This window comes from Coturnix japonica, chromosome 24 (genome assembly GCF_001577835.2).
Source record: "Coturnix japonica isolate 7356 chromosome 24, Coturnix japonica 2.1, whole genome shotgun sequence".
NCBI classification, from domain to species: domain Eukaryota; kingdom Metazoa; phylum Chordata; class Aves; order Galliformes; family Phasianidae; genus Coturnix; species Coturnix japonica.
The window spans coordinates 897695-910534 of record NC_029539.1 but is presented as its reverse complement, the minus strand read 5'-3'; the positions used below and the strand labels follow the sequence as shown (position 1 = coordinate 910534).

Genomic DNA, 12840 nt, shown 5'->3' with positions numbered 1-12840 from the left:
CAGAGCCATATCTATCTGGAAAGCAGAGAAAGACAGAAGGTGAAACAAAGCGTGCTCTTACTTTAATGCTTCATAACATTTGATGGAGCAGGAAGGAAAGAAGTGCCTTTGTTGCAGTCCACCCATGCCCTACATTTTCAGAGGAAGTAAGGACTTTTCTGGCACTAACGTACTCTGCCAAGTAGCTGAATTACACACAAATGCAAGTAATGAGCTTTATTACTTCCAGTGAGAAGCCAGCACAACTTTCTTGATGAATACTGTTGCATAAAGCAGACTTTCCCCATCTGGCACTCTCACTAAGGTGTTCTACCTTGCAGACTTGCCTGACTCAAATGAGGTCTCTGCTTCCATGCAACTCTTAGTACATCAAGGAGTTAAATAACACAGGGCTCTGTATTTTTGGATTCCCACATGCATTCCCACAGCCAGCATTGCAGCCAGCTTCATTCCTGAAGAGAAGTAGCCTTCAATTATACCTATGCATTTAAATTCTATCATTACAGTTAGCAGAGGAGGCGAAGGACTTCCAGCTAACTGCTGTCTAAGAATAAGAAAAGGAGAAGGGATTATAAACCTCTTGCTTTCATTAGCAGCAACGCCAGAATCACAGCTGTATGTACACACACAGAACAGACTCCTGTTACTTCCACATTATTTGCTACACTACTGTCAGCTCAGCATTTAACAGCTAGAAAATGAGAGGTAATGGGAAGGATGGAATCACATCTCTTGGGACTCAGAATAAAACAGCAATGGATTTCAAATCCCTCCCCATGGTAAACACCAAGTACATCAGCACTGGGAGGCTGCCAGCCTCACTGCACTGAGGTTAATGAACAAACTACTGCCTTCAGTACTGACTTCTCTACCACGTTTATAAAGTGTGTATCTTTGGTTACATCTAGAGAGGATGCATCTTCCATAAATAACCATTCCTAAAGATAAGGGCATGACATCTTCCTTTTTATTTGACAAAGCAGATAGAGATGATCAATATTTATGCAGAAAAACTGCTTTAGGCGAGCAGGCTTCACAGAGCACCCTCCATCAACAATGTTGACTTAATGTGGGAAAACACCAGAAAAATATATTCACAAATACAGCAGGGGATGTTCTGACATCAGCTCAGTCACACCTCGTTTCCCATTTCTTCTTTATAGGACAGGTTCCCAAAGCCAGCTCAGAGAAGGGGAGATCATTACAATGGAGGAGAGCAGTTGGCAAACCCATATCAGGCTGAAAGTGCTGTTTAGTTCCTTGGTTCTCAAGTTCTCAGTCTCAGTTCTGGCCTCAGATTGAAGGAGGAAGTGAATTACAATCTAACCTAAAAACCTGCAATCGAAATCCACTCTGGGAGCTCCTGAAATCCAAGGAAATCTATATGTTTTTTTAACGCTCTTTTGACACGTCATAGTGGGAGAATGGAGGAAGCCCATTCACTTTTAATTTCCCAGTGTTGAGGATAATATTTAACAGAAGCAAAACCCTTTAAGGGCTCAACACGCTCTTTGAAACTAATGGGAAGAAAAAATCCCATTGAATTTCATGGCAGGAGAACAGCTTTTTTTTTCTTTGAAAAATTAAGTTAAACAATGTGCAATATGCTGGTTGATGACATTTAATTTGTACCATCACGAACTGCCAACAGGTGAGCAGCACGAGGCTCCTGTGTGCACTCGGTACAGCATTACAATAACCAGACTGATCATTTCTGAGTACACCACATCAATTACTCCTGGTAAATTTACCTGCAGCCATTCCATCATCACATTGCTGGTGCTGTGTTGGCACTGCTAACAGCATCCCAGGAGTGTGAGGAGAAATAACAGATGGATTAATGTGCTTAGAGATGAAAAGCACTACTTAAATTATCACACTGATCATCAATGACTGAGCTATTTAAACAAGGGTATGGCTAAAACCTGAGCTCAGTTCCTTGAATCATGGCAGGGCAAGGAGTTCTGACACTGAATCACTGATCTCCTGTTGGTTTCAACTGTGTGAACAGATCTCATTTTGCCCAAACATTAAATAAGGTTTTGATGTACAAATTGTATCCCCCATTTCTTTCAAGACTCTTAGAGACAAAGAAGATCCTGCCCTCACAGTGGCTTCAACATGCCTATGGACAGTGGCTGGAAACACGGGGCTCCTGTTGCTGTATAACCCAGGGAAGATCAACCTCCCATTTGGGGATTTTAATGTCAAAGGTAGAACTCATCTGTTCACAGCAGGCATTGAAAAGATAAGGATATAAACTGCTTCAGCCTCTCAAGTCCTCTCTCTGTAAATGGAGATGGATGAGCATCTCTGGAAGGCAAGGCATTCTTAGATACTTGTCTTAGAGTGAGAAGAAATACCTTCCTCCTTTGAGCAAACCAGAAGTATTAACTTAATTATGTGCATATAGGTAAATTAATTTCAGGCTTAAATCACACAATCCCTTATCAGTGAGATGCAGAGACACTGCTAAAGGATTGAGAAATACAAGAGATGTTCACTTCTTCAGTCTCCAAGATGACAGCAGTGAATTAAATGAACTCCTGCAGTCCCTTTGCAGAGGTTTTGGGTGGAATTGGGCTTTCAGCTCAGATCTAGGAGGGAAACCCTAAGGAAAAATACATGCTTCTACTACACCAGAGGTCGAATAAATCAAACTGCAAAGGTTCTGCAGAATATAGGAGGTATTAGAAGATATGCTTTGTGGGTTTTTTTCCCCCCAAAACCGTGCTTCCCATGCAAAATAAAGGTAGGATCCTCACAGGTAGTCAGGATACTGCTACTACCAGTGCAATGGGGCAATAGACTGAGATGCTGCTGAAAGTAATAGTAACATCAGCTTTCTAAGGTAATACTGCACTTTTTCCCCTCAACAGCTCAATACCTGTGCCTTGTTTTTTACTCAAGCAGTCACTCCTCTGCCTTTCACATAGGGTATATAAACTGAACCATTATGTTAATAACCCACTGCATATAGATGAGCTGGCAACCAGTCTGAGCTGACGCAGGCACACATAAAAGCCAAGGAGGGCCCTGGCCATGCTCCCTTCGGTGGAGAAGCTGTTGGGAATTACATGCTGTAGGGGTACAGGAAGCTTTCCCTCCCACCTCCCTGCTGCAGTCACCTTTGCTGCTTAACACCCAAGGTAAGAGGCTGACTGCCATATTATTTTCTTGAAAGGTAGCAGTGACACAGGGCTGGAAGGATATCGAGGTGCAGCAATGCAACAAACTACAGTGGGATGAAATGACGCAGGTTTGCATCAAGCTGGTAAACTGCCATGACTGCTGTTCTAACCCTGTGTTTGTCTAAGAGCTACTCCTGCTTTCAGAACCTTCCAAGGCACCTTGATGTGCACAGAACCAGCAGTGAAACCCCCCACCCCAACCCTCATTACCCTTTAACGGGGGGAAGGAGACATGAGCCTTCCATGACTCATTTCCTTTCATCAAGGTTCTTGCTGGTTTCCAGCTCCATCCAGATCTCTCTGCCTTTGAATGCTCCTTTAGAAATGTAACAGGACAGCTCTGAGAATTCACTTTTCTTGGTGGCAGCCCCAGGAGCTGACAGGTAAGCAGTGATATTCTGGGGTGTGACAGTGGAAAGCTCTTTCCAGCCATGCAGTTCTAAGTGTCCTATACCTAAAGGCCACTAATGGCTTCTGCATTTCAGCTGTACTCAGCAGCTCACCTAAACACTATGGAGCATCTGTAAGTGTCTGGACTACATTGAGAAGGGGGGCAGTTTGGCACAGGAATGTGGTTTTACCTTCCTTTACATATAACCATGAGACAGTGAAGTTGCTACAGCAGAGCCAGGTGTCTCTTCCTTCACCAACACAGCTCAAAAGATGTACTAGCATGATATAGCCCAAGGCTCTATTTCTAGTCTGCTGTGCATCAGCCTGAATACCAGAGCAGGAGCTTTATAGCTAAGATTCAGAGCCTTGTTAGCTCAGCCTGAATATCTTAAATCTTTGCTACACAACAGGTAACAGACCACAGTCAGGCTGTGGGTGGCTGATAAGCCTGCACCTTCCGTACACAGAGCTCACAGAGATAAGATGATTTTATTTGTTTCTTGGTTTCACATCACAGGGTTTTGATATGCAAATGTGCCTCCTCTGCAGCAGCATCCCACAATAAATGCAAGGTAATTTAAGTTGGTTCATACCTTAATAAACTCCCTCAGATGCAGCCTGTGCTGTCAAGAGAAGTGTGCACACAGAGTAATCACAAAGATAACAAACAACAAAACAAAGCCTGTTTGAAGCCCTGGGACTTTCTGTCCCAAGGAGGAAAACAGGATTAAACAAGAGACCTTCACAACACAGAGCTGCTGAGATCTGAAGAGCTACTTTGTGTGAGAGCATTTAGTAATATCAAGAGATAAAATAACGGAGTAAGATCTCCTTTACTCACTTAAATAAGGAGATCTAACCTTGGCTGCCAACATAACCTGGGGGTGGGCAGCAGCTCACCCAGTCCTCATTGCACGCTGGATCTGGTATCTCAATCAGCTGCCTGGGCCTTTCTCATGCTTTGAGGGTACAGCGAGGTGAAATGAATCCTTCATTAGGTTTCTACCACTTCACAGGGACTGTGGCAATCCCAAATCACAACCAAGGGCTGCTGTGAGTTGTGCATTAGAACAACTGAGACAAGATTCCTGAGTGCCTTCACACTCATAATAAACCTAAATTAAAGAATTTCTTTTGCTTCGTATCTGCAAATCAGCTCAATATTTTTCCATCTTAAAGCAACACTGTATGTTTCCCTCTTTTCTCTCTTCACTGCTCTCTTTGCACATAAATGCTTTTCTCCCCTTCAGAAGATGATAAGTTCCTACCAGGACAGCAGGCAGGCATCTCTTGCCTTTATATTCCCCTAAAATCTGAGCTCCATTACAGTTCTGACTATGATGAGCTGATGGCACGCTGTCAGCCCATGGCAACACACACAAGAGATCTCAAAGCACTTTGCTGTCTTTGAATTCATCCACACAACGCTCCCATTTTGCTCCCATGTTATGAGCAGATGAGGAAACAGACACAAAGGGGAAAGCACAACAAAAAGAAATGGAAAGCCAGAACTAAGCTCAGGTAAAAACCTTTCCTGGAGGGTTCAATTACCTCTTGCTCCCCGGGTGCTGCAGACAAACCTTATTAGGATAGATTAGCCTTGTTTTTATGTTAAGACAATATCCTCGTTAGGTTTAGTCCTGATTGTGAAGTAACGAAGATGTGCTGAATTCCACTCTCTGGCCTTGGTAATAAGTTGATTTAATTGGATTTGATTTTTCAAACGTAGCATCTCAAGTCAGCCATAAACTCCGGAATTAGCATTTCACATCTCAACATGGGAGAGGGTTTTAAAGCAGCATAAGGAGATGAAATCCATGCCCAATGAGTTTCAAATTACTCCGAGGATGAACTCAGCCATATGCATGTTAAACTAAAATTGTGCAGGCTCTGAGTGCGTCAGGCAAAGTTATTAATGGCGTACATTTGCTATTAAGAATGCAAAGCAGCTATTTTGTACCCAGTTTGTTCGTATGTCTCTTCACACCGGTGACCCATGTGATGGGTCAATAATTCACTCTGCGTGCACTGAAAGCCAGGAATGTCTTGCAAGTCAATTACGCTTATATAAATAATTAGGAGCCCAAAAGTAACTGAAGGATTGGAACAGAAAGAGCTCTGCAGGTGAAACAGTGCACACCACAGGGACAGGAGACTGCTCACATCCTTAGATTTGCTCCTGAAATGCTTCACTTCTGTGGCATTTATTTGTAAGGAACACCCTAACCTGGCTCTCTAATTCAGGTGGATGATGCTCACTTCAGCAAACCTTGTATGAAAGAGCATAGAATATCCTTCATACCTCTACCTTCACCTGAAAACCAGCTGGAAAGCCAGATTCTTTCCCCAGTCCAGAACATGAGACCACAAACTCACTTTAAATGCTGGGGCAGGAGCTGTAGGCTGTCATACACCCCTTCAAAGAGCACTGGAACAACTGCTGTCACCCACCTCATGATGCAGCAGCCAAGCAGAGATGAGGGAAAGAAACTATTGAGATAAGACCGTAACGGGACAAGATGTTCCTAGACAGCTTGGCTGAGCATAGCAGAAATCAGATATCAGGAACCAGAGGTAGAACAGAATCTGTCAGTCAAAGTCTGCAACGCTGCCAGCATTTGTGATCAGAGCATTGAATGATGAAAGGAAATCTCCTGAACTACTGATGGCTGATACTTTTACTGGTGAACCTCAACTGATTCAACACGCAGCATCAGCCAGCAAGTGCCAATCCAGCTTGCAGCTACTGTGTGACAGACCTGCAGGCACAGTGAGCAGGAAAAAAAAGGACTCATGCACTGAGCAAGCAAGAGCTTATGGAAGCTGCTGTAACAATAAGTATTTTCTGTCAATGCTGGGTCCTTCTGTCAGTGTTTTCTATCACACCCAGCGCTGAGCTCTGTTTGGGGTGGCACGGAGCCACTGTGCATTTAAATACACCAACAGTTTGGAATGGTGAGTGTTGAGATACCTCCAGATCAGATGCCCAAATGGGGTCAGATCCATCACAGCGTTCCCAGGTGGTCTCGGCCTTTGGTAATGGCTGTCAGCTGCCTCTCAGCCCTCAGGGCTTTTGCACAAAGCCTTTCCAGTGCACCGTACTGATGACTGAGTCTTGACATTGCCAATCTGTAGAAACAAACTGCGAGTTAATGATTCAATGCCTTTAATAATTCAGCGAAGAATAACAAAATGAGAACGTACAGAAGTGGCTCACATGACTCTGCCTGTTCTCCCCATGACCTTTCTAGATGGGGTTTGTGCTGCACTGCCTTCCCAGCTCTCACCTAAGCTGAGCACTTCAGGCTCCCTCCCTCAGTAAACGAAGTAAAGGATTAATTCTGTATGCAGTGCTAACTATCATAATATTAATGGCTAATGAATGATGATAGTAATGGCTTTACTGCTGTAAATCTTTACTTGCAATCCTTGAGGACCCCAGTCTTCCTGGAGTGGCTCAGTCCCTTACACGATCAATAGCTCCACAGAACCTGCACACCCCATGCATCTCAGTTGATACACATGTTCAGGATGTGGGAGAATCAAAGGAGGGTTTGGCACAGCCTTGTGCTATATGTCAAGGGTAGCTGGAACACTCCTGATTCACCCAGTTTACATAGAAGTGACGGGTGCTCCTCTGATGACAGGAGACAAACGAGGCACCTAAGTGGACTCAGGCAAGGTTACGCTCCTTCTGTACTTCAAATTGATTCAATACAAGGTCAGCTCTGTTTGGCAGTCCTTGATCCTGTTACAATTCTGATATGACAACAGGTCTGGGAGATCCCTGCTCTGGCCCTGGCACCGACTGAAAAGCAAATGAGCTGCATTCTGCAGAGGTCTCAGTAGAAAAGCAGCCAGCAGATAACACACAAGAAGACTAAGTGCTGTCGAATGCTTTTCTAATAAGAAAGGATTTCATAAGGTATTAAGAATGGGATATTTCACATACTTCATTCAGAGGAAGTTCAACAAAAAGAAAGAACAGAAGGGACTGAAAGAGATCTGATTTTTAAAGGGAGCTGAAAGGGACTGAAAAAGAAATAATCCTTTAACTCTGTATCCCCCTTTCTTCTACCTAAGCTCCTTAGAACTTCATCTGAATCCCTAACAAAGATGCATTTCTACCAAGAGCTGTGAGTTCAGAGGGCTGCCTTGTATTTTTGCTTTCCCCCCGTACCAATGAGGCTCTGCCAGCTTTGTTTGTACCTCCTTTTCTGTGGGGGAAGAAACACATTTGAAGCCACAGGTATCAAAACGACAGTTAAACGTGTTAAAAGATGTTGTTCTTGTCTGACCCCCATCAAACCTCATCCACTTTCCCCTTCCTACACCCGCTGCTCCCCAGCACTGCACGTGACTGAGATTAAAGCCATTTCCATGGATTAATGTGCTCCGCACACAGGACTTACCCAGAGAACCATTAATGCTCCTGGGCATTACCCCACATTCAGAAGTGCTCACAGCAAACCATCTGAGAGCGAGTAGGAGCAAAGAGGACCACTCAGTTACATCCAAGGTGAGCAGAGGATCCCCAGCTGGTACGTAGCACATGGAATCTCTAAGCACTGCTGTTACCTACTTGCAGAAGTGCATCTCTAAAGATCTAACTCTCAGGGTGTTTATAAGTTATTCTGGGTATGGGGAGCGATGCAGGTTAGTTAGGAAAGATCAGGAATTGAACTGCAGTGATCTATGAAATATGAGAGTGGAACAGCCCAGTGGAAGCTGCACATCTCTGCAGCCAATATTAACATGCCATCAGTACCCAAGGCGGCTCTGCTGCTCACCATCCCATCACTCAGCACAAGCAGTGCAGCTCTCCTGTGATGAGCTCTGCCAGCTCCTCCTAAAGGCATTTCTCATGCAGTACAGCCTGCAATGCTGTGTTTGTTTGGGCTGACAGGAAACATCCTGCTAAATATTAGCTACAGCACAGCCGGGTCAGTTACCTTCAGTGACTGAAATGGAAAGGACTAAGGGCTATATTACATAACTTGCTTTCTATAACCTCCTCTGTGTTGGTACAGGAGGGAATGCTTCTCTTGCTAAAGAGAATCAACACATTCCAGCTGTAAGTGGGAACAAGGAAAATTTGCTGAGGGTAGGATTGCTTTGCCACCATGGCTCAAGAAGGGTGTAATTCTTCAGACTTTGATCTACCTGGGGTAGCTTAAACAGGGCTTGTAAAGCAGTCTGAAGACAGGAGGGAAGATTTAAAGTGGAAAGAAAGGAAGAGCAAACTTGGCAGTGTTTCCAAGGTTGCAGCTCAGATTGCAATGATTGGCTTCCTCTCATCATCTCTGTGATAATTATCCAGCACTGACAGCACTCACAGTGCAGGAAAAACACAACACAATGGATACCAACAGCGGCTGAATCCACACACAGGGAAATTAAAGGTTAAATACTGCAGAACTTCTGGGTACGGTGCGTGGCGCAGCAATGTTTTCCTTTTGCTCCAACTATGCATTAACATGAACACATTAAAAGGGTGTCAAGAAAAAGCAGACTTGAGGATTGTTTGGAGGGTGACCCCATTCCTTTCCTCAGGTTCTTGCTTAAAGTTTAACTTTGTCGGCTGCATTCACAACCAATGAGTTCAGCAGCAAAAGTTAAACACAGGGGAAAGCTGCTGCACGGTGACCTTCATTTCTTCATCCTCACTTCTCTGAGCAGAGGTTTCAGTGGGGCACAGACTGACACAAAGCAACAAACCCGTATTTTACTTCTGGCTATGCAAAATGCAATTCGTGCTTATCGAGAATATTTTCCCTTTGCGACTGATTGCTGTATCAAGAGGTAATTTGTCACCCCTGTGACTACTATGTCTAATGGGAAGATCTATTTCAGCTAGCTAAAACACAAGGCAACTTCTGCTCCAGTGTGAATGGAAGAAAGCCTTTACCATAGAGCAGCACAGTGCAGTGACAAGGAGCAGGGGACAATATGAGCAGCTGAGTGATTCTTAGCTTCACAATCTCACTAAGCAAGCCAAAATGCTCCTTTTTCTTTTGCTGGAATGCTCCTTAGGCAAGAATCTGCTCATTTCCTCATATACTTACTGGAATTGTTCTCCAGTAGCAGAGGGAAAATATGCAAATGGGACGACTTTTTCCTAAGCAGGAGCCTTGAGACCTTCGCAGCCTTCATTCTTTGCCTGCAGGTACAAATGAGACCCACGTTACCCATAATGTTTATTATTTCTTCTCCAGAGCACCGGCAGCAGAGGGAATGTTCAACTACCTCCGGAAACGCTTTGCCAGCCACGTCACAGAACGAAGCCGGAGAAAAGCAAGGCTTGTTTCTAAAGATGGAAGGTGCAACATTGAGTTTGGCAATGTGGAACAGTCAAGGTTTGTCTTTTTGATCGATATATGGACAACTATCCTGGATTTGAGGTGGAGGTACAAAATGACCATCTTCATTTCAGCGTTCTTAGGCAGCTGGTTTCTGTTTGGTCTCCTCTGGTACGTTGTGGCCTACATACATAAAGACCTTCCAGAATTCAACCCCTCCATCAATCACACTCCCTGTGTTGAAAATATCAATGGTCTGACTTCAGCTTTCCTGTTTTCCTTGGAGACACAGGTCACTATTGGCTATGGCTTCAGGTGTGTCACAGAACAATGTGTCACTGCCATTTTCCTGCTCATCTTCCAGTCTATCTTGGGGGTAATCATCAATTCTTTCATGTGTGGCGCCATCTTGGCCAAGATATCAAGGTCCAAAAACAGGGCCAAGACCATCACCTTCAGCAGGAACGCAGTCATCAGCAAACGTGGTGGGAAGCTCTGCCTCCTCATCAGGGTGGCAAACCTCAGGAAGAGTCTTCTCATTGGGAGTCACATCTATGGCAAACTCCTGAAGACCACCATCACCCCAGAAGGAGAGACGATCATTCTGGACCAGGTCAACATCGAGTTTATCGTTGACGCTGGCAATGAAAATCTCTTCTTCATTTCCCCATTGACTATTTACCATATCATAGACAAGAACAGCCCTTTCTTCCACATGGCGGCAGAAACAATTCTGCAGCAGGATTTTGAGCTGGTTGTGTTTTTAGATGGCACTGTTGAAGCCACCAGCGCTACCTGTCAAGTGAGGACATCTTACATCCCAGAAGAGGTGCTGTGGGGTTATCGCTTTGCTCCCATTGTATCCAAGACCAAAGAAGGGAAATACAGAGTAGACTTCCAGAACTTCAGCAAGACAGTGGCAGTGGAAATGCCCCACTGTGCCTTCTGCCTCTACAATGAGAAAGAAGCCAAAGCCAAAGAGAAGAAAGGCTTTGACAACCCTGGCTTTGTCTTGGCAGAAGCCAGCGAAGCCAGTGACACAAAGATGTAGCTCCAAACCTTTATCAGACTGCACCTTTCTGCATAGTTAATTCAATCGTGAGAGGATTCATAACTTAGCAAAACAAATAACAGGTTTGTTTTAACTCCACAACAGCATCTATCTTCTCAACAGCCTCAAATCAGAGAGGACCAGCATGCCATTGATCACCACAACACTATTTAACAATGCTACATATTGCATAGGATTTATATTTTTATATCTGTGGGACATTTGATGACGCTGCTAATTTGGAGCCTCCAACTCACTTCAGCTCCCAGAGGAGCAGCAGCTTTACAAAGGCTGAAAAGAGAAACTTTGAGTCATTCTTAAGGAGCAAAGCTGTCAGAATGAGAGCAGAGAAGGACAGACAGAAGGCCAAACTTCTCCATGTGGACTAAAGGGACTTAGACAAAACCTCACCATAAACACATGTCCCTCATTGCCAAAGCCCTCTGAGGATGCAGACTCTTTGGCTCCGGACCCCTTGAGCACTTTTGAACCTTTTGAAACAATTCCTTCTTATTTTGAGCTGACGTATTTATAGAAATAAGGGATGGTACGTGCTTAGGAGGGGGTTGTAAGGACACCATCCTCCTGCACTGCCTACTTCATAAACAGTTCTCTTCTGTGAAAGCCTTTGATTCCTTGAGGGAAAATGCCAAATGGAAATGGAAAGTGAAAACAAACACAAGCAGAGACACCTGCCATGAGAGAAGAGGAATTTTGCAGCTTGTTCTTGACAGAGGGAAACTGGGCATGGCATGAAGTGGGTCAGACCCCAGGTTGGCAGGGCCATGGCTGAGCCAAGCTCACATGGACAGGGATCGTAGGCAACCAAAATAGGGACCCAGGAAAGGAGCCGTCCTCCCTCTGGCTGCCACCCAGGGAGTGCAGAGCCCGGCAGCAGTGAGGGATTTCCTCTTCATGTCCAGAGAGGGCTGTGTGTCACTTGAGAGATAAAGGCCCAGAGCAGGGAAAAATGGTTATCGGGAGACACCCTGCATGCAGCGCTGCTCAGGACCGACTCCATAGGAAATCTATTTCGGGGGCTGTCACCTCTACTTCCATTAAAAGAAAGTTCAGTTAAGAGGATGAAAATAAATGTAATCTTGCTGAGCAGAAGTGGTTCTGGAGGGAACCACTGCCCTGATACTGGAAACAAAAGCGAGTTTCTTTGCCTGTGACAGCACTTCATTGTCACATCTGCACAGCACTCTTTTCTAAACCCTCATGGTTCTCTTCCCCCTCCCTCCAGCCTGCAGTCTGTCCAAACAGTGGCAGAAACAACTGCAGAATACAATGCAGAGGCCACCAGCCTCATTGGTACAGAGCAAAGCCATCTCAGATCCCTATCCTCAGGGGAGGAAGCACATACTTACTGCTGGATGAATCAGCCTGCGTTGCAAAGGCCCACAGTGCTCACCCAGTTCCAACCCCCTGCTATGTGCAGGGTCACAAACCAGCAGCCCAGGCTGCCCAGAGCCACATCCAGCCTGGCCTTGAATGCCTGCAGGGACAGGGCATCCACAGCCTCCTTGGGCAACCTGTTCCAGTGAACATGAAGGCCGGGAGGGATTAGCTGTGAAAGCATTAGCCAAGCAGCAAAGCTTGGGAATAATGTGTCTGCACTAAACTTAATTTATCTTCTCGTTTCACAAACAACATGTTCCTTCTACTGTATTTATTTTAAACATTCGTTCAAGCTGTGCATAATATTTCAATCATTTTGAAATAGATTCACCCTCCTGCTGGCAAATGAATAAGGCATCCTGCTGGCTGCCGGAGAAAGGGCCATGAATTAAAGTATCTGCTTTCAGTAAAGCGACATGTGCTCGTGAGCTGTCTGCACACACCCTTTGGTAACAAGTGAGAAGAAACTCCTAAACAACAACAATAAAGCAAACCTTGGCAATCA

General features: G+C 44.8%; 1 protein-coding gene across 2 annotated transcripts; it reads left to right on the top strand.

Annotated features, from left to right (window-relative positions):
• The first annotated feature begins 3061 nt into the window (after nucleotides 1-3061).
• On the top strand, nucleotides 3062-12840 carry KCNJ1 (potassium inwardly rectifying channel subfamily J member 1). 2 transcript variants are annotated; one of them, XM_015884116.1, is made up of 2 exons: nucleotides 3062-3149; nucleotides 9800-12840. In XM_015884116.1, the coding sequence occupies exon 2, from the start codon at nucleotides 9819-9821 to the stop codon at nucleotides 10932-10934; it is 1116 nt and encodes a 371-aa protein (XP_015739602.1). In that variant the 5' UTR covers nucleotides 3062-3149; nucleotides 9800-9818; the 3' UTR covers nucleotides 10935-12840. The 2 variants fall into 2 exon arrangements, with proteins under 2 accessions (XP_015739602.1, XP_015739603.1); XM_015884117.2 differs by lacking the exon at nucleotides 3062-3149 and adding an exon at nucleotides 3241-3574.

Bases quoted from the DNA above. Each gene is read 5' to 3' on its own strand.
- KCNJ1 (XM_015884116.1), top strand. From the start codon at position 9,819: ATGTTCAACTACCTCCGGAAACGCTTTGCCAGCCACGTCACAGAACGA.